Here is a 22,777-nt window from a genome sequence, read left to right as displayed (position 1 = left end):
ACCCCCACCCTACGTTAGCAATAAAAATGCACTTGGGGAGACAAGAGGTGATATCCGAAAATCAATAACCTGCCATTTTATAATTAAAAGAGGAAATAAATGTTAGGGAAAAGTCCACTAAATTAGGAAAATTACCTTTAGGAGAGATTGAAAATATTGATTTTAATTTACAAAATATGTGAACTTTTTGTGCCCTTTTCCGAGAGACAGTGGAAGGCTGAGTTGTTAATTCTGTATAAGCTTCAGAAAATCGATAATTACGCTATGGAAATATGATGATATTTGTCATTAATGCGAAGTTTTATATATAGAAGTGACGAATGAGTCCAGCTGTCTCTCTCTGGCCAAGACAGGGCTGCCTTGCTAAATATCTGAGGCTAATCAGCGACAAAGGTTCGGCTGCAGCTTTGCGGCATGCTCAATTCTGCACGATAAAGCCAGGCTCTATTTTATGGCTGGGGGACTTCGGGATGGCCCCTAAATAATTAATCATGCATACTTTAGTGCTTATACCTGGATTTAGAACAGAACACATTCTACGCCATACCTTTGCATCTATCCATCCCATCGAGGCAGGTGCCTGAAATTCTGTATCTAAGCCTGTTACATCCTCACTGTGTGTCTCCAAACATTTACATGGAATTGCAGGGTACAGTGAATTTGCAGCAACATTGCCCCTCATTTCTGAATACTATGAACTCTGTCCATCTCCTCAGCAGGTAGAAAGAGAACGCACTTGGGGATTTCGGAGAACCCAGACATCGGCAGCCTGAAGACACAAGTCTTCAGATCTCTCAAGGAGTATTTCCTTTCCCTGCCCCACTTTCTTAGATTTGAGTTTATTGGAGCAGCTTCTAGAAGGAGGTGTTGGTTGCCCAGGCTTCCTAAATATTCCCCGGACACAAGCAGTTAACATGTCTGAAAGGGGTGGGGGAGGCAGTGGCGATTGTTGGAATAATTGAGAATGATCTATCATACGTCTCTTCTGGAATTTGACTGGTGGAGACACAGAGCAATAACATGACCTGCTATCACTGGTACAGTCAATAAGAATTACTGTAATGTTCATTCAAAGTATAGAAATGACATCATCTGCTGATAAAGAACATAGGCTCTGGGACCAGGCAGCCTGATTTCAAATCCTGGCCTGCTTCTTCAAAACCAAAACCAAACCCTTTCCTGTCTAGTTGATTCTGACTCATGGCAACCAAACAGAACTGCCCCCGTAGGATTTCCAAGGCTGTCATTTTTATGGTAGGAGACTGCTACATTTTTCTCTTGCACAGTGCATAGTGGGTTCAAACTGCTGACCTTTCTGTTAGCAGCTGAGTGTTTTAACCATTGTGCCATCAGGGCACCTACTTACCAGCTACGAAATATCAGGCCAGCAATATGACCTCTTTCGTGCCTTACTTTCTTCACTTGGAAGATTGCCAGGAGGATGAATTACACTAATTTCTGTAAAAAGCTCAGAGCAGCCCTTGGCTCATTGAGAGCACTCAGTAAATATCAACCCTTACATCCCACTCTCTCCCGTGACACTATGCTGGACCTTTGGAGGCTGGGCGCTGGTGAATTGGAATGGCTAATCTAAGGCTCTAAAGGTTGCAGATGAAATTATCGCTGTGTGCACAAGTCAATCTGAAGGGTTTTTCCCACAGTAATGGCTTCTTAAACACCCGCCACCCGCAGACACGCATGGGGGTTTGAAAACACAAGCAAAGAAAGTGTTTGATGTGTTCCTAGTGGATGGAACAAGGGTGACCAGACTTTGTCACATGGGGCCAGGGACACGCTTTGTCTCTGTCATGATGCACACGTCTATGCCTTCCATCCCCTTAGGATGACCTCTTGGTTCTCGATGTCCACCCCCTTTGTGTGGGGAGGAAGCAGACAGGGGACGAGGACGTGTGCAGGCGCACGCATCGAGTCTGCTGCCCCCTCTCTCCATCTCACCATTTCACAGGGCAGACCCTGCCAACACACACAAGCTGCACCTGCCTTTGCTCTTGAGTATCAGAGAGATGTCATTTCTTTGCAGTTTGGGACAAGGATGTACCGAGGAAACACCCACTGAGTTCTATACGACCCCAGAAATCAATTCCCCTCAAATAGACAGGGAGGAGTTCTGGTGGCAGGGTGGTTAAAGCATTTGGCTGCTAACCAAAAGTTACATTAGTTTGAACCCACCAGCTGCTCCACAAGGGAAAGATGAGGTAGTTGGCTTCTGCAAAGATTTACAGCCTTGGAAACACTATGGGGCCGTTCTACTCTGTCCTACAGAGTCACTATGAGCCGACTGACTTGATGGCAACAGGTTTTTTGTGTTTGTTTGTTTGCTTGCTTATTTAAATAGACATGTCACGAAGTAAAGGATGTTTCCTCTCATGAGTTAGAGAGACTCTTGATCTAATGGCTCACTCAGAGTTCAACAGAATCAGCTCTTGGTTATTTCTCCCTCTCTTCCTGTTGAACAGACAGGGGGAATGTTCACATATTTATTTTCACTTATCAAATATTTATATGGTGTTGACTGTGCACCAAAACCTCTTCTTATATTAGCCCATCTAATTCTAACACACACTTGGTGTGTTTGTGACAATTATCTGGCCCATTTAATGCAGGAAGGGATGGAGACACAGAGAGGTGAAGCAACTTTCTCAAAGTCACACAGCTGATATACAGGGGAGCCAGGATGCCAACTTAGGTTGACTGGGGGCTAGGTTCATTTTCCTAACTCTGCTATGTTCCTTTGCAGGAGCTGGGTTCTATGCCTTAAGAATGGAAAGCCCTGTAGCTAAGTCTCTCTTCCCCCATGAATGTCAACACAGCTACGCCCAAGTCACAGGATCCCTGGATTGAAACCCAGGCTTGCTGCAAACACACACACACAGGAAGAACAACTGCACACACTCCCTGCCTAAAAGCCAGGACTCAACTCTCCTGTTGGGTACACATCCAGACACCTGCCCATATTTCGTAAACTTTTTTTTTTTCTTTAATTCAGTTATTTGCCGTGCTGGAATACTGTCTTGGTGCCCTGTGTTGCTTCCTCATCCACTAGAGTTCGCATTTAGTATCAGGAAAATGGCAGAAGTAAGAAATCCCAGGATGACGAAGAGGAAAAACTTATCTTCAGAAGATTATTAATTGCATTTGTAAGCCTAGATCAAACAGCCATTTATTTCTCCTTAGTTCAAAGCAAGGGTCTTTTTAAAAACAAAAATTTCTCTTCAGTACCCATGAGGAAGACCTATCTGGAGGAAGCTAAGGAGTTAAATACAGCTTGTTCATGAGCAAGGAGACAAGAGGAAGAAAGGATGGGCCAAGATAAAATTAGATACAAGCTCCCAGCATCTAGTCTCTACCCTGTACTCCTCTGGTTGCCAGACTCTGGCTCTTGGCATAGAAGCCAGCCAGAGTCTGCGGCCTGCCATCTGACCTTCAAATTTATTTTTGCCTTCCCTTGCAACCCCATGAGCCACTACTGACTCTGGGTTAGTTGTTCCTAAATTGTGATGACCCGGTTTTCTAAGCGAGTAGATTTTCCAGCTGAGTGGAAGATGGTGGGCAGGAAGTGATGGGGAAAGAGGAGACACATGTCCTTGAAGGCAAAGCAGAGAGAGATGGAATTGCCAAGGGAAAATGACTGATGGAGAAAGAAAGGTAAATTAATTTTTTCCAGTTTTCTAAATAGCCCTCCTCTTGGCAATTTCAACCTCCTGACACCTTTTGGAATAATGAAGCCAACTCTCTGATTTTTTGGGGAAAAATGAACCCCCAAATGGAAATGCATGGCTAAAAGACACAGTCAGGCATATTGAAAGAAAATGGGGGTGGACAGCTCTAAGTTTGTTCAATATGCCATTGAACAAAGCCAGAATGCTTTTTTAAGGCAAAATCAATGTGACATGTCATAAGGGGCAGTGGCTTCCTGCCGGCTCCATACTGTAACTTACATGATTTCCGTTTGTTGTTTAAAGGGTTTTCAACACTCTTGGTTTTGCCCCAATAAATCATTCAGCATTTTTTAGGGTAGGGATTCACTCTCTTTGGATTCTCTTATGAAGCCCATTGTCTACTGGCAGGCAAAGCACATTTGGAAAGGCCCAGACAATGTCGTGCAAAGAGAAACTCTTTACCTGCATAGAATTCGGGACTGTAGACAGCACCCACAACTGGATTCAATTTCCAGCCTTAAAAAAAAAATACACAAAAACATTATTGTCACTTTTGATTCAACAGCATCTATCATTGCAAATACACTGCATATCAAACAGGTTTGCACAGCTTCTTATTTTAAAATCTAGAGAGGACATAGAGTTTGGGCATGTATGAATTGTTATTTTACAACTACACAGAGGAAACATGAATTGGTTATTCACACCTCTCTTTGATTCTCTGCAAATACAAGTGAATGGAATGGAAGCTACTGTCCAGCTGTAGGGGAAAGTTTCAAAAACGATGTGGTAACTACTTTTCTACCATATCAATATTTTCTACAGCCAATATAACCATTTCAATGTTTTTGTTTGCCTTTTCAAATACAATTTCCATCACATGTGCCTTTGTATTGAGTTCACAAGAATTTGAGAGCTCGCCTAAACAAAAACCTTTGCAGTGATATATTCCCACAATTTCCATGATCCTTAATTATGACCCTTGAGATGCAATAGAATTCAGAAATGCTATTTGAATCCCAAAGAAAATAAATAACATTTTATCCCCTAGACGTTTGGTGTGGAATACCTCTCAATGCATCCAGGATCGGAAAAAGCCTTAACCAATGCATGGTATCTAAGGTAATTTTCAAATAATCTGACTGTGAGATTAATAGGATTCTCTCATTTTCTAGTCCTTTTGAATAGTTTTCTATAAAATGAATTTATACTCTAGAACATACAAGAATATTTGTGAAGTGGTACCCCATCTACATTACAAATTCATCAGGTGACAATCCCTGAAAAAACATTTTTGGGTTTTGTGATCATTTCTTGCTGCAGTTTTTAGGTCTCTGTGAAATCATCCATTATAGAATTCCTAAAAGACACAGGAGGTAGAAGACTTTGTTACCTGGTTAGAGGGTCAAGCATCAGAGAGACTTTAAAAACTGCTCCTGAGAAGAGGCAATGGTCAAAAGCTGCAAGTGAGGAAGGAATTTCTGACAAGAACTCTCTGAGCTCTTCTCAGAAGGGAGAGGGGTGATCCCTTGTGTTATTTAAGTGAATGTCTGTAAGAACAGCTGAGAGGTGACCACAGTCTACTGATCCATTAGGAAGGTACAGGCTAATATCCCAATCAACTAGTTTCTCAACTGAATTAAGAAATTTCTAGAACTAAGAACTTTCTAAGACTGTTCAATTTATAAGCATTTCCCATTCCAACTTGCATTAGCTAACATGTTTACAGACTCAAGGATGAATTTGTGGTAAGACTTTTCAGGGTTATCCATGGATCCTTCGAGGGGCTTTTTTCCTGGGAAACTCTCAGGCCATATCTTATACCTAAACTTCAGCACATTAAATTCTGAGACCTATTTCCCCAATGGCTTCTGAAACTTTATAATGACAAATGCCTCTCTTATATTTACCATTTATTGCCTTACCTGAATTTTCATACTGATAGAAAAGTAAAATGATCTTAGATATTTCAAAAATATGTGTTTTATGAATGTGGCCAATGACTTCAATTTGACCTTCTGAAATTTCAGTGCTTCCTAAAAAAGTAAAAGCCAACCACTGAAGACATGGTAACTAATGTACACATTTCAAGCCATTTGAGGTTGAAGAGAAAATAGAGCAACCAGTTGGAAATAAAGCTGCAGGGCTATCTGGGTATACTTAGTCATCTCTATCTTTCTAGTCCTTCTTACGAAAACTAGTTTGTGAAAGAAATATGTATGGAGTCACATTAAATGAATAATTAAGTTACTGCTCCTCTCCTTTTTCCCCATGGTCCCAACTTACACCTTGCTTACGTCCTAACCTTTTATTGGTGGTGGAGATGAGGGTCCTTCTTACACTACTCAAGTCAGGTTTTGTATCTTGTATACCTCCTTATAGTTTTTATTGTTATCTAGTGATGTCGAGTCAATTTTTGACTCATAGTGACACCAGGTGACAAAGCGGAACTGTCCCATAGTATTTTGTAATCTTTACGGGGGCAGGTCACCAATTCTTTCTCCAATAGAGCCACTGGGTAGGTTCAAAACACCAACCTTTCAGTTATTAGCCAAGAGTTTAACCACCATGCTACAAAAGGTCCATATGTATCTGATCAGGTCCCTTAAATAACTATTTTTAAAAATAAAGCTTGGCCACGTGATTCACTTAATATGGATCTAGTGATTAATTTTGATGGAGCTCTCAAAGATTATAATAAGTAATACCAATGGCCTTTCATTTTCTCAGAGAAACAGACTGCTGAAAGATCTGTAAGGGGATCTAGAACACTATGGTTTTCTCACACGTCTTCATCACTATTTCGTTGGGCCTAGAAATCTACTTACCTATCGATCAATTTACCAAGTCTGCCCAAGGAAAGGAGTCAAAATGGTGCAATGGTTTTGTGCTTGGCAGTTCAAACCTACACAGAGGCTCTGCAGGAGAAAAGACCTGGAGATCAACTCTCATTAACATTACAGTCTGTTGTTGTTGTTGTTATGTGCCGTCGAGTCAGCCCTGACTCATAGCGACCCTTCCTTGGGTTTCCGAGGCAGTATCACTACGGAAGTAGGATTGCCCAACCTTCCTTCCGAGGAGTGGCTGGTGGGTTTGAACCGCCAGCCTTCTGGTTAGCAGTCAAGTGCCTTAGCCACTATGCTACCAGAGCTCCCACATTACAGTCTAGGAAACTCAATGTTGTTGTTGTTGCTATGTGCCGTCGAGTCGGACCCGACTCATAGCGACCCCTCCTTGGGTTTCTGAGGCAGTATCACTATGGAAGTAGATTGCCCAACCTTCTTTCCAAGGAGTGACTGGTGGGTTAGCAGTCAAGTGCCTTAGGCACTATGTTACCAGAGCTCCTAGGAAACGCAAACAGGGCAGTTCTACTCTGTCACATGGAGTCACTCTGAGTCAAAAATCAACTTGATGACATTTAACAACAAAAGCACCCCCAAACATGGAAAAGCCCCATTTAATGAAAATAATAGAAATTAAATGATAGTCTGTCTCACTTTATATGTGGACCTTGCTGGATGGAAAACACAGGAATAAAATTGGCTACATCTGTGGAAAGAGATGATGGAAAAACTCCACTCAGAACAAGGCCAGGCCTATTTGTAGAACAGACTATCAAATGCCACTTTGCAAGTTCAAGCTCAAGCTGAAGAAAATAAAAACAGGTCCATAAGAGCAAAAGTATGATCTTGAGTATATCCCATCCAAATTTAGAATCTGTCTCAATAGATTTGATTCATTGAACACTAATGACCAAAGATCAGACAAAATGTGCAATGACATCAAGGACATTATACATGAAGAAAGCAAAAGGTCATCAAAAAGATAAGAAAACAGGAGAAGATCAAAATGAATGCAAGAAGAGACTCTGTAACTTGGACTTGAACGTAGAGTAGCTAAAGTGAATGGAAGAAATGATGAAGTAAATGAGCTGAACTGATGGAAAAGAGCAGCTGGAAAAGACAATGTAAAGTATTACAGTGAAATGTGCAAGGATCTGAAGTTGGAGAACTGAAAGAGAAGAGCACACTTGGTATTTCTCAAGTTGAAAGAACTGTAGAAAAGAGACAAGCCTCAACTTGCAATACTGAAAGATTCTATGGGTAAATTTTTTTTTTCTTGTTACTTTTATTTTAATTATTATTCTATGGGCAAAATTTTGAAAGATGCAGGAAGCATGAACAAAAGATGGGAGGAATATACAGAGTCACTGTAACAAAAAGAATTGGTTGATGTCCAAGCCATTTCTGGAGGTTATATATTATCAAGAATTTATGATACCAAAGGAAGACGTTCAAGCTGCACTGAAGTCATGGGTGAAAAACAAGGCTCTAGGAATTGATGGAATTCCATTCAGATACTTCAACAAATGGATGCAACAGGGAAGCACTCCACTCAGTCTTACTTGCCAAGAAATTTGGAAGACAGCTACCTGGCCAACTGATTGGAAGAAATGCATATTTATGCCCATTCCAAAGAAAGACGATCCAACAGAATGTGGAACTTAATGAACAATGTCATAAATATCACACAAAAGCAAAATTTTGCTAAAGATAATTAAAAAATGGTTGCAGCAGTATATTGACAGGGAACTTCTAGAAATTCAACCTGGATTCAGAAGAGGACATGCAAAGGGATATCATTGCTGATATCAAATGGATCTTGGCTGAATGCTGAGGATACCAGAAAGATGTTTATCTGTACTTAAGATTGCGCAAAGGCATTTACTGTGGTGTTCATAACAAACAATGGATAACATTGTGAAGAACAGGAATCCCAGAACACTTAATTGTGCTCTTGTAGAACCTGTACACAGACCAAGAGGAAGTTCATACAAAACAAGGGGTGATTGCATGGTTTAAATCAGGAAAAGTGTATGCCCAGGTTATATCTTTTCACCATACTTACTCAATCTGTACGCTGAACAAATATCAGAGAAGCTGGACTATGTGAAGAGGATTGTGGCATCGGGATTAGAAAATGACTCAACAACAACCTGTGATATGCAGATGACACAACCTTGTTTGCGGAAGGAGACTAGGACTTGAAGCACTTACTGATCAACTACAGCCTTCAGTATTGATAAAATCCCAACATACAGAAAATCAAAATCCTCACAACAGAATGTCTTGAAAAATGGAGAAAATATTGATGTTGTCAAGGATTTCACTCTACTTGGACCCACAATCAATGCTAATGGAAGCAACAATAAGAAATCAAATAACTTATTGCATTTGGGCAAATCTGTTACAAAAGGCTTCTTTCAAGTGTTAAAAAGCAAAGATATCACTTTGAGGATGAAGGTGTGCCTGACCCAAGCCATGGTATTTTTAATCACCTCATATGCATGAGAAACTGGACTATGAATAAGGAAGACAGAAGAAGAATTGATGCATTTGTATTATGGTGTGGGTGAAAAATATTGAATATACCATGGACTGCCAAGAGAATGAACAAGTCTGTCTCAAAAAAGTACATCTGGAATGCTCCTTGGAAGTAAAGAAGGTGAAACTTTGTCCTACGTACTTTGGACATGTTATCAGGAGAGACCAGTCCCTGGAAATGGACATCATGGTCAAGGGTCAGTGAAAGAGAGGAAGAGGAAGACTCTTACTGAGATGGACTGACACGGTGGCTGCAACAATGGGCTGAAATAAAGCACTGATTGAAAGGATGCTGCCGGACAGGGCAGTGTTTTGTTCTGTTGCACACAGGGTCATTATGAGCTGGAACAGAATCAGTAGCACCTAAGGACAACAACTGTCTCATTAGGGACATCTGTGCCATTTCCTGTTGGCACATATTGGTTGAGAGAGGTAACTGATAATGTCTCCTCGGTAAGAAACCAACTGGGACTTAGGGAGCAGAAGAATGAAACGAGACTGTTTAGGTTGTCATGGGAACACCAGTGTCGGTATCACCCTTCTTGTTCTTGTTGGTCCTTCTCTCAAGCAAGGCTGCCTCTCTCCCACTGCAGGGAAAACAAAAGTGCTTTTGTGAACCCTAAGATAAGCACTCCTCGGAAGGAAGGCTGGGCAATCTACTTCCATAGTGATACTGCCTCAGCAACCCAAGGAGGGGTCACTATGAGTGGGGGCCGACTTGATGGCACATAACAACAACAACAAGATAAGCGTGCAAACCCAAACCTGAATCTGCCTCTACACCTGCATCCTGTTCCTCACCAAGTCTTCCATCTGTCAGCTGATGGTACCCCCTCCATTTGGCTGGAGGAAATCTGAGATGTTCAATGCAAAGTTCTTGACCAATATTTCCTGGATTCTTCTCTTACCCTCACCCCCTTGTGTAATCCATCAGAATATATCGGCTATGGCTACACTTCCAAAAGATGTTACCACTCTCTCTATGCCCCTCCCTCCCCATCTCCACAATACCTAGTCAAGACACTACTCTCTTACGTGGATGAGTCCCCCAGCGAGAATGGCCTCTTACCATCTACAGTTATTCCTTCTTCCCTCCTCTATCCATTCTATACCAAATGGTCAAAGAGGCTTTTAAAAAGTAACTCAGATAAGTCATTCTGCTATTCAGAGTTTCTTTTGCCAATAGCTTCCTTTTGAACTTCGAATAAAAACAAATCCCTCGTTGTTGCTGTTAGGTGTCACTGAGTTGGTTGTGACTCACAGTAACCATATGGACAACAAAATGAAACACTGCCCTGTCCTGTCACAGCCTCACAATCCTTGCTATGTTTTAAGCCATTGTTACAGCTACCATGTCAGTCTATCTCATTGAAGGACTTCCTCTTGGTCAGTGACCCTCTACTTTACCAAGGATAATGGTCTTCTTTGGGACTGGGTCCTTCTGATAACACATCTACAGTACATGAGACAAAGTCTCACCATCCTTGTTTCTCAGAAGAATTCTGGCTATAATTCTTCCAAGAAAGATTTGTTCATTCATCTAGCAGTCCACGGTATAGTCAATATTCTTCAACAACACCATAACTCAAATGCATCAATTGTTCTTCAGTCTTCCAAAGTCACTGTCCAGGTTTTGTATGTATATGAAGCAACTGAAAATAAAATGGCTTGAATCAGGCATACCTTTGCCCTCTAAGTGACATCATTTGCTTTTTAGCATTTTAAAAGAGGTCTTTTGCAGCAGATTTGCCCAATGCAGTAAGTTGTTTGATTTCCTGACTGCTGCTTGCATGGGTATTGATTGTAGATCCAACTAAAATTAAGTCCTTCACAACTTCAATCTTTTCTGCATTTATCATGATGCTGCTTACTGGTCCAGCTGTGAGGATTTTGGTTTTCTTCATGTTGAGGTGTAATTTACACTGAAGGCTGGAGTCTTTGATCTTCATCAATAAGTACTTCAAGACTTCTTCTCTTTTAGGAAGGAAAGTTACGTCATTTGCATATCACAGGTTGTTAAGTCTTCCTTCTATCCTGATGCCATGTTGTTCTTTATACAGTCTAGGTCCTCAGATTATTTGCTCAGCATACAAGTTGAATAAGTATGGTGAAAGGATCCAACCCTGACACACACGTTTCCTGATTTGAAACCATGCAGTGTCCCCTGGTTCCCTTCAAATGACTGCCTCTTGCTCCATGTACAGATTCCATATGAGAGCACAATTAAGTGTTCTGGAATTCCTTTTTTTTTTTTCCCCACAGTGTTATCTATCATCTGTTATAAAGTACACAGTCAAAAGCCTTTGCATAGTCAGTAAAACACAAGTAGACATCTTTCTGGTATTCTCTGCTTTCAACTAAGATCTACTTGACATCAGCAATCATATCCCTTCCAAGTCCTCTCTTGAATCCAGCTTGAATTCTGTGGATGTACTTCCATAATTGGTTTGGGGTTATCTTCTGCAAAATTTTACTTGTGTGTGATATAAATGATATTTTTCAATAATTTCCACATTATGTTAGATTAGCTTTCTTTGAAATGGAAACAAATAGGGATTTCTTCCAGTCTATCTGTCTGGTAGCTGTCTTCCAAATTTCTTGGCATAGATGAGCAAGCACTTCCAGCATTGCATCCATTTGTTGAAATATCTCAACTGATTTTCTGCCAATTGCTGGAGCCGTGTTTTTCACCCATGTCTTCAGTGCAGTTTGAACGTCTTCCTTAAATACCACTGGTTCTTGATTAGATGCTATCTCCTGAAATGGTTGAATGCCAGTCAGTTCTCTTTGGTAGAGGGACTCTGTGTATCTCTTCCACCTTCTTTTGATGCTTCTTGCATCACTCAATATTTGCCCTTAAAATACTTCAATATTGCAATTTGACACTTGAATATTTTCTTCAGTTCTTTCAAATTGAGAAATATCGAACATGTTCTTCCTTTCTGGTTTTCTAACTCCAGGTCTTTGCACATTTCATTGTAATATTTTACTTAGTCTCCTCAAGCTGCCCTTGGAAGTCTTCACTTCAATTATTGTAACTTCATCATTTCTTCCATTATATTTACCTGCTCTACATTCAAGAATAACTTTCAGAGTTTCTTCAGAAATACATTACGGTCTTTTCTTTCTTTCCTGTCTTTTAAATGACTTTTTGCTCTCTTCATGTATTATAACCTTGATGTCTTCCCCCATCTTGTCTAGTTGTCAGTGTTCAAGGAGTGAAATCTACTCTTAAGATGGTCTCTAAATTCCAGTGTGATATACTCAAGGTCATAGTTTGTCTCTCGTGGACTTATTTTAATTTTCTTCACCTTGAATTTTAACTTGAAGGTGTGTTCCAAAGTCAGCTCCTGGCCTTGTTCTGACTGATGACATTAAGCTTTTCCATTGTCTCTTTCCACAGATGCAGTCAATTTTATTCCTGTCTATTTCATCTGGAGAGCTCTACTTGTAGCTTCACTGTTCATTTAAGAAAGGTATTCCCAATGAACAAATGGTTAGTCTTGAAAAATTCTATCATGCAATGTCTGGTGTCATGTCTATCATGAGGCCATATTTTCCAACTACAAACCCTTCTTTGTTTATAGCTTTCACATTCTAGTCACCAGTAATTATCAACTGGATAAATGATCAAACATGTTAATTGCATGTTTCATCAATTTCAGATGCAGAAGTTGGTAAAAATCTTCAATTTCTTGATCTTTGGCCTCAATGGTTGTTACATAAATTTGACTATTAGTCATTTTAACTGGTCTTCCTTATTGGAGTATGTATATTATCTTGACTGATAACACTGTCCTCAGGATAGATCTTGAAATGTTCTTCCTGATGATGAATGTGATGATATTCCTCTTCAATTTGCCATTCTACACATAAGTAGATCATATGATTATCTGATTCCAAATGGCTAATGTGGTAGTTCAGTTTGTGTGTCAACTTGGCTGGGCCTGGTTGAGTGGCTGGGCAGCTGGATGTAGTATTCCCCATGATGAGGCTGGTAATCAACTCCATGGTGGAATCTACTGTGAGAAGCTGAGTAAGCTGCCTTAGGGATGTGGTCTGCTTCCTGTATATAAGGAGAAGCCTTGGGAATGGTCTCTAGCCTTTTGGCATGCTTGAACCCTGCATGTAGCCAAGTCGTTGTTTAATAGCTTGTCATGCCCTGACGATCTTGGGACTTCATCTGGACTTGAATTAGTGGCCTTCCATGTTGTTTGGTTAACATTGGGACTGTGCCTTTTTACTTGTCAACCTCGGGCTTGTCAGCCTGAGCCGCAAGCAGCTGTCTGAGTGAAGAAAAGCCTCCAGCTTCAGTGGGCCAGGAGCAGGAGGCAGAGCTGAAGCCCAAGCTTGAGGGGCTTTCACCCATCCCCTAGAGCCTGGCACTTTGAACTCGGACTTACAGCCTCCAAACTATAAGAGAACAAACTCCTGTTTGTTAAAAGCATTCCATTTGTGGTATATTCCTGTCAGAGCAGCACTAGGGAACCAAAATAGCTAGTAACAGTCCATTTCAGCTCACTAAAGGCTGGGATATTGATCTTTTTACATTCCATTGAATTTTTTGCCAACTTCCAATTTTCCTTGATTCGTACTTTGCACATTCCAATTACTAATGGATGTTTACAGTTGTTTCTTCTCATTTTGAGTTGTGCCTTATCAGCAAATGAAGGTTTCAAAAGCTTTACTCCTTCCATGTCATTAAACTCACTTCTGCTTTGAGGAGGCAGCTCTTCCCTAGTTGTATTGTCAGTGCCCTGCAACCTGAGGGGCTTATCTTCTCACTGTACCAGACAATGTCCTGCTGTGATTCACAAGATCTTCACTGGGCTGTTCTTCAGAAGTAGACAGCCAGGTCCTTCTCCTTAGTCTGTCTCAGTCTGAAAGCTCCGCTGAAATCTGTCCACTATGGATGACCCTGCTGGGATGTGAAATACTGGTGGTAGCACTCAGGCCACCATAGTGTGGGAAACTGACAGATGAATGGTGGACACATCCCCTCCCGTGGCCAAAAAAGCCCACAGAGTCTAACCATTGCCCACTCCAGTCCTCCCTCTCTGTCACTTTGCCCCTTCTGTCCAAGCTACAATGACATTAGCCTTTTTGTAAAACCCCCCAAGCTCATTCTAGATCCAGGGCTTTTTGGCTCATTGCTACCTCTGCTTGGGGAACTTTCCTCACTCTTCACAAAGTTGACTTGTTGTCATCTAGGATTCTAATGTCTCCCAATCATGCTACTTGGTGTCACTTTCCCTATGTCTTGAAGTTACTCTCTGATTCATTTCCCAGTTTTATTTCTCTGTACAGCTGCTAACACTATCTGGAATTACCTCCTTTCTTTGTTGTTCATTGTTTCTATAACCATACATCCTCATGAAAATACATGATCAAAGAGAAGGACTGTTATCTACCATGAATTCCTAGCACCTAAAACTGCATTGGGGGCAGAGGAAGAATTCTCATCTTCCATCTGGAAGACCCAGGTTCAGTTCCTGGCCAATGCACTTCATGTGCAGACGTCATCCGTCTGTGATTGGATGCTTGGTCATTACTTGGAGGCTGAACAGGTTTCAGCGGAGCTTCCAGACACAGACGGGGTAGAGACAAAGGCCTGATGATCTCCTTCTGAAAATGAAAACCCTATGGGTTATGACCCATAGGGGCCAGTCTCGCTGTGCATGGGTTCGGCCTGAGCTGGAGGCTGATTTGGGGACAAGTTTGGCAAATAACAGATGCTTCATAAACACCGACTTAGCTTCGCTCTACACTAAGGGAAGGAATACAGAGCTTTTTCTAATGGAGTCATTTATCTCTGTACAAGACTTTGTCCTCTTCCAACCTCGGATGACCTCTTTCCTTATACAAATCTAATGGTGATGGACTCCCTCCCCCTGTCCTCAAGAGAAGGCAATAAGAATCAACCCTTAAGAATCACCTTGGCTCAGACGTACAGAGCTCATGCAGACATATGCAAATGCATGCAAATAACATGCAAATAGCCTCCAAATCCCTATGACTCCTTCTAGTACCTGGAAGAGACCCCTGGGACCACCCTGCTGGAGACATGATGCTGTGCCCGTCAGTGAGACCGACAAAATGATTCCAGTTTTAATTTCCCAGGCAGTTTGCCTACGTCCCCAGGCTTTACGAATTCACAGATTTTGATCAAGGACATTAAACCGAACAATGAGGCTTACAACAAAAGGAGAACAGCTGAGAAAGCCTACTGCTCCCAGCCTCCCAGGGCTCCCCTTCTCCTCCCCACCCCCCGCCCCCCACAACCAGGCAATGGAGCAGAGACCAGACACGTCGGAGTCTCTCTGTACATCAGACAGGGGAGCGGCTTAGCAATACCTCTATTCCTGCATCCAACTGAGCAGTCTCCTCCCTAAATGTAGCTAGTCAAAAATCACCTGCAAGGCTATCAGAAAAACTCTTCCCAAGATGCCCAGGGTTCATGACTACAGTAGTTGGTGCTAAAAGGACTGGTCTGAATGGGCACACAAAAAAATCAGCACTTCTCTTCTTTTGCTTTGTGGGACTGGATATCAAAGAAACACATTCTAGAAAGCACCCTTAAACACACTACCAAACTCACGGCTGTTCAGTCTAATCTGACTCAGCAACCCTATACGACAGACTGGAACAACCCCATAGGATTTCCAAGGCTATAAATCTTTATGGAAGCAGACCTGGAGTGGCTGGGGGGGTTCAGACCACCACCCTTTCAGTTAGGAGTAGAGAACTTAAGCACTGCACCATCCAGGGCTCCCTGAAGACACTACAGGGGTTTCAAAACCCACATCTGAATGCATTCGAGAACTATGTTTGTTATATAGCCCTACGGGCTGAAACGGTGTAGGAAGTTCTGCCCAGTAGTAAGAGACGTTCTCCATTACCCAGGGTCATCTTTTGTTTTGCTCACTCAGTGTTTTGTTTTTCAACATGTATCAGTTGCTGACACTTCAAATTCCTTTAAATTATAGGACTTCTGGTTCTTCTAAAACTTGTTAGAACTGGCAACTTTAGATTAAGTATCCCCATGGCATTGAGTTATTAAAGGAGACCAAGGGCTGCCCCAGGTCAAAGTGCTCTCCAGTTAGTCACAGTCACCACTGCTCCCTATTGTGTGCCTTGCATATAGGTAAGATCAGCAGTCTGTTATTGTTACTTTTGTGCTGTTTTTTGCTCTTAGTAAAGAAATAGTTCACCTTTTCTGATATGAAAATGAAAGAGAGTCCAAAAAGGTTGTGAGTTTCTCATACCTTTCTCTTTGCTCCTTTATTACATCTGTCTGGTCCCTATCAGAGAATTCAATCTACCGTCTAGAGTATGAAAAAGTAACAGTATCACTATGTAGTCATGAGATTCATGAACTAATGTGTAATTAAGTAAGTACTAGTTACTTGTGGCTGTCATGTCAATCCTGCCTCATGGCGAACCCATGAGTGTCAGAGTAGAAGGGTGCTTCATAGCATTTTCTGTGGCTGATAGTTTGGAAGTAGATTAGGAGGGACTTCTTTACAGGGTCCTCTGGGTCAACTTGAACCTCCAACCTTCTGGTTAGCAGCTAAGCATGTCACCCATTGGTACCACCCAGGAGCTTCCAATCAAATACTATCATACTATTAGCAAGAAGTCCTGATGATGCAACAGTTAAAAGGTCCTTTGATTGCTAACCAAAGAGTTGGCCGTTCAAACCCAGCCAAGGGCTGCAGGATCAAGACTTGGTGATCTGTTTCTGCAAAGATTATAGCCAAGCAGCTGTACTCTGTATTATGTGGTTGCTATGAGTCAAATCCCCAACAATAACACTAACCATAGTGAGTTTTTTAGGGTGCTTTGTACACTCAGCATTGTGCTGAGTATTTTATATCCCACAATTGTCACAAAAGAAGCTCTGGTAGCATAGTGTCTAAGGCACTTGACTGCTAACCAGAGGGCTGGCAGTTCAAACCCACCAGCCACTCCTCGGAAGGAAGGTTGGGGAATCTACTTCCATAGTGATACTGCCTCGGAAACCCAAGGAGGGGTCACTATGAGTCGGGTCTGACTCAACGGCACATAACAATAACAACAACAATGTCACAAATACCCTATGGAGGAGGTCTCATGAGACCTACGGTCTCCACTTGCGAGGAGTCCTGGTGTTGTGAACGGTTAACACACTGGGTTACAAACTGGAAGGTTGAAGGTTAGAGTCCACCCAGAGGTGCCTTGGAAAAAAAGGACCTGTGACCGACTTATGAAAAATCAGCCCTTGTAAACGCCATAAAGCACAATTCTACCCTGACACGAGTCTACACTGGCTCAACAGCAAATTTTTTTTTTTTGGTAGTTGTCCTACTTGAGAATACCATTTCGTAGAGTGTTTAAGCATCTTAATGACAGTTAAGCAACCAAGGAATGGCTGAGCTGCTACTGACGCCAAAGTCTGCTCCACTCTGCAAACTTCGGACTCTTCCTCAGTGCCTGTCCTTCCTCAGAAATTAAACACCCGGACCTCACAGCCAGGCTTGCCTTGGTCCCAGGAAATTTCTGAGGCTCCTGCTCTCATCTAAGGAGCCCAGTGAGCTCTAATTCTGTGAGAGCACAGGCCTTTGGGAATAATCAGCGGTGGATAAACAGCCTGGTCCCCTCTCTCAGGGTCCTCCTTCCTCCTTCCTGATAGCTCCCTGGGTGGCACAATGGTTTGCACTCGGCTGCTTGCTGAAAGGTTGGTGGTTCAAACTGACCAGTAGCATGTGGAGGAAAGGCCTGGTGATCTGCTCCCATGAAGACCAGAACCAAGGAAACTCTTTGCAGCCCAGTTTCACTCTGCAACCCCTGGGGTCACCCTGAGTCAGAAAAGATTTGAAGGAACAGGTTTGTTTGATTTTAAGCTTCCTTACAGGTAGAGTTTCCAGACCCCTGTATCTCATTTTAAGGAGCTCTGGTGCTGTAGTGCCTAAGCCATTTGACTGCTAACGAGAAGTTTGGTGGTTCAGCCTCACCAGCCACTCCACAGAAGGAAGATGGGGCAATCTACTTCTGTAAAGATTTACTGCCTTGGAAACCCATTGGTGGTCACTATGAGTTGAAATTGACTTGATGGTAGTAAGTTTTTGTGTTTATATCTCACCCTACTGTCTGTATCTCATCCTGCTTATATCTCATTATCTTAGAACCAAGTTCAAGTATCCTGGGACTCCTTCACAATGGTATAAACCATGATCTTCCATAGCACAGCCTCCTAGATAGCTATTCCACGGCATTTAGGGTCCAGCGTTATTCATCACTCTAACCTTTGCAACTGCTAACAATGTTATCGGACACCTGACTGATGGCATGCAGGTATGTGACACTGGCATTGACAGTCATGCTTTATCATTGGAAGATGACCTCAATAGTTGATGACTCAAGTAATTTATAACTTTGACGAAGCATAAATTCGATGGTTTGTGAATGAATTAGGCAGCTGATGAGTCAACCTAACTAATAGCTTAAATGTTTCATTTCAATAGGACTTTATTGGTCCTGGCAGATCCTCTCTTAATATAACCACTCTTATTAAGGACCTGAGAGGGCCCCATCTACTTTTAGTTAGTTATATTGTGTTAGAGTTGATGGGGAAAAGTCGATGGGCTTTGGATTGGGTCAAAAAATCCTCCATGTCTAGATTTCAGTCCCTGGACATGTCATTGATCAATAACCCTTTCTTTAAAATAAATATTCATGCACATAGCTTCAGGAATGATGTTTGGCTTTCTTCGCTTCATTTTTCTCACCCACATAACACACATATGAAACTAAACATCTGCATGCAAGCACACAGGTGCATATGTACACACTTGCACACACACACAAGAAGAAAACGTATTCTCAGAACTAACATTCAAAGGTGATAGGTGTAAGACAGAATGGACACACACACACATTACTGCTACTTCATTACACACACTTACTGCTACTTCATTGCACACACGTATATCATTGCTACTCTGTAAAGAAAATGCCCAGGAGTCAAGTTGATGTCATCACAGAGAAACTTTGGTAAGTCGCAGAACTATTAGTTTTCACCAAAGTTGGGGAGCCTCAGGACATGTAAGTCACAGGTTTGCTTCCTTTCAGTACCAGGCATTCAGTGTGTGAACACTGTCACTGGCATTTAATGCATTTAAGGGTATGTCTTGAGTTGTGGGGCTGGGAAAAGGGTCTGCAGGATAAATCATTCTCTAGTCTCACAACTGGGAGCCCTAATACATTGGGGGCATACCTCTGTTTAACAGTGACCCTTTTAAAAATTAAAAGCAAAATGACTTTATCTAATTGGTAGCCACTGGCAGATAAAAACCAAACAAGAACTACCAAATGCTGATAGTATTCTTTATAACAGAAAAAAAAAAAAATCATAATTTAAATATCAAACAGTAAGAAAGGTCTGAATAAACCCATATATCCATTTTACGGTATTTTCATGTAACCACTAAAATCATGCATTTGATCAGCAGGTATTAATATAGAAAGAACTCTATATTGATTTACAGAAGCCAAGAAAATAATGAAATGTACACAATGATACCACTTATATCGAAAACCATATATATATATATAAATATATATACATATATATATAATGCTTTGAATACTGTAATATGCACTGTATTACTGAGATAATGTAAAATAAATCTAAAATGCAAAACAAAAGTAAAAACAACACGGTGTAATAATGATTTCCTCTGAGGAGAGAGACAGGGAACACGGCTGGAGGTGGAGTTATCCAAAATATATCTCAGCCTTATATTTAACATCTCTTTCTTTTTGTCAATGAAACTGTGTTTCCATATGTCCTGTGCAACTAAACTTTAAAAATGAACAATTCCATATATTTTAACCTCATGACAGTAATGAAATATTATTTTCAAAAACATGTAAAAAAAAAGAAAAATATTTTTTCCAGTCTCACATCTCAAGTCTACCATTAATATTTTGGTGTAATTCCTGCCATTATTTGTTGAATTCATACTAAACATATATGTATACTTTTTTTATTTTTAATTTTTCATTAATTATGAGGGCCCTCATTATCTTCATCTTGATGGACATAATATTCTATTAAGTGGAGTATTTATATACTTTGATTTAATTGCTACACAAGAAAGTATATAATTTATATTTTAATTTAATTTATAATTGTATAAATAAAATTTTAATTTGTATTTATATAATAGATGCATTACTATATACTTCAAGTTACTTAATTACCTTTTTTTCTAATTTGTGGCACAATTCGGTAATTCAGTATGTGAGAAACACTCAGAAGATTATTTTTCTATAGCTGAAAGAGAGATTCATCCTGAGAGGACAGAATGAGTCAAAATGTCTGCACATTTTTAACGACTCTCCTTATGTACGTGACAAATGTTCTTGGGTGAAGTTCTGCATCATTATCTTGGTTGCAAAGGGCAGAAATATGTTGTCCTGAAGGAGTGTGCAATACACTGCAACAACCTTACCTGGTCTTACATGACAACGCATGACCCAACCAAGCAACTGCCATCATTGATTCCTACTTATAATGACCGTGAAGGACAGAAGAGAACTGTCCCATTGAGCTTCCATGGCTGTAAATCTTTACGGAAGCAGACTGTGGCATCTTTATCCCATAGGTGGCTAGTGGGTTTGAACTGCAGGCCTTCTGGTTGGCAGTCAAGCACTTAACCACTGCTCCACCAGGGCTTCCTTCAAGGCATGGCCCAGAGAGCAGCAGATAACTCCCTCCTGTGTCCTGCTCTTCCTGCAGAACTGGATCAGAAGACAGCCTCTAAGTCACTTCAAAAGCAAAACGGCTTCTGAGCAGACACACAAGCAGAACCAAATTCTGTGGTCCCACTTCCAGGCAGGTTGGTGATCAAGGAAGGGGAAGTGGCAAAGAAAGACAGAAAGAAAACTTCTACGCTGCCACTCCCTCGCTCAACTTACCACCCTTGTTGTTGGGTGTGCGGAGTCAATTCCAATCCACAGTGACCCTGGAGGTAGAGTGGAACTGACCCATAGGGCTGTCTAGGTTGTCATCCTTACAGGAACAGATCACTAGCTCTTTTCTCCTGCAGAGCAGCCAGTGGGTTTGAAACATTGGCCTTTGGCTTAGCAGTCAAGAGCTTAGCAATTGTGCCACCAGGGTTCCTTTTCAACTTACCATTGTGACAACTTAAATTACCCACTTAATTCTCAGATAACTTTCATATATCAACCCCAAATTGGAGTTACTCTGCAGAAACGAGAAGAAGGGCATGCAAACTTAACCTGAAGAACTACATTTGCTTTTGTTGTAAAACATTATCTTCCTCAGGTGGTTCACTGAGCAGGTCAACAGCAAAGACCTGGTGACCATGGGGAAGTTCTCTGTTAAGTCACTAAACAGATTCAGATGGAAACAGGACTTCTATGCTAAATCGATGTCTACTTACCATTTGTATAAGGGTTGACGGTCTTTTTATTTGTCATTACACGTGCTGTGGCATTATTAACCTACGTACACAGAAAACTCAAGTGAGCACAAGTACCAGGCCCAGTCCACAATACAATTAGTTGCATGCATTATGACTGCGATTACTTCATTTTTTTTTAAAATAACAACAAAAACTAAAATGCATTTTAATTTATAAAAGGCAGTAGATGCATAACAAAAATCATACATTTTAAAAATTACATTTACTTCATCACCATTTAAACTTACAAATCATTTCAATAAAGCAATGTCATATCATTGAAACGTTTAATAAAGAGACAGGAAAAGCAAATTAAAAGGTACTGCAGAGTTGAAGATTTAAAAAGCATGCGTGTCTCCATGGTAACACAGAAACAATAAATAGTTTTATCAACAGAAAATAAAGTTCATATGAAGGAACATGCAGTGGAGAGAAAGAGGGAAGACACAAGGTACGAGGGAACAGAAAGGTCAGAAAATGGACGAACAAGTTGTAGCCATGTGCAACCGTTTAGGAGGGAAGAACCATGGGGCATGGGGAAGCAACATCTAGCATTCAACACTAGAAACAGGAGCCTTTCACATCGCAAGAATTAAGAGGATCATTCAAGCTTTAAAGTCACAGCTAACGAAAGGGTAAAGAGAGGGTGCATTGTTTAACACGATATGGAGTTAACAATCTGAGTAAGATGTGCACCGGTCATGTCTCAATCCAGTCATTGCCTCCCGGGCTAGCTTAGAACGTACACTCAGTTACAGGCGTACCAATATCCAAAAAAATAGAGCATCAAGAAAACTTAATACAACAAGTCAAAAAAATTCACGTGGTATATAGAGATATGTATAGAGAGATATCAGCACTAAATACGTGAAACGGCTGATGGACTTGTCACCACTTACCATTCACCACCATCGCCAGCATGGGTTTGTATACAGTTACCATGGTTACTGAGAGTTTGGTGAGGGGCCTAAGCGTTATCGCCGGAGGGGGAAAAATAAAGGCAAAATATGCAACATCTTACTCCAAGGACTAAAGCATTTTTAACTGGTAATTTTTTTTTTTAAAGTTTTAACAAATATGACCCTGTGGCAGGGTTGAGGGAGATCCTGTGGCAGTCAGTTCTGAGTATCGTAATTTTGGTGTTTATTTGTTTTTGACAACAGGTCAGATCTCAAATACAAAATCCTGTTTGGTTATTCAGTTTATTATCAAAAGAATAAAATGATTCAAACTGGCTTTTTTT

The 22,777-nt window shown here is 41.0% G+C and overlaps 1 protein-coding gene across 1 annotated transcript in view; it reads right to left on the bottom strand.

The window, feature by feature from the left end:
* Window positions 1–22,777, bottom strand: part of RBFOX1 (RNA binding fox-1 homolog 1) — a 440,214-nt gene that overhangs the window by 109,196 nt on the left and 308,241 nt on the right. The window contains exons 6-7 of the mRNA XM_007939608.2: window positions 21,514–21,574; window positions 4,143–4,196 (exon numbers count right to left, since the gene is read on the bottom strand). Coding sequence (XP_007937799.1) covers window positions 4,143–4,196; window positions 21,514–21,574 — 115 coding nt within the window. The remainder of the gene's footprint in view (window positions 1–4,142; window positions 4,197–21,513; window positions 21,575–22,777) is intronic.

This window comes from Orycteropus afer, unplaced genomic scaffold (assembly GCF_000298275.1).
Source record: "Orycteropus afer afer isolate SDZICR_OR568_19922 unplaced genomic scaffold, OryAfe1.0 scaffold00061, whole genome shotgun sequence".
Taxonomy (NCBI): domain Eukaryota; kingdom Metazoa; phylum Chordata; class Mammalia; order Tubulidentata; family Orycteropodidae; genus Orycteropus; species Orycteropus afer.
The sequence above is the reverse complement of the archived record's forward strand: the minus strand, read 5'-3'. Positions and strand labels throughout refer to the sequence as shown.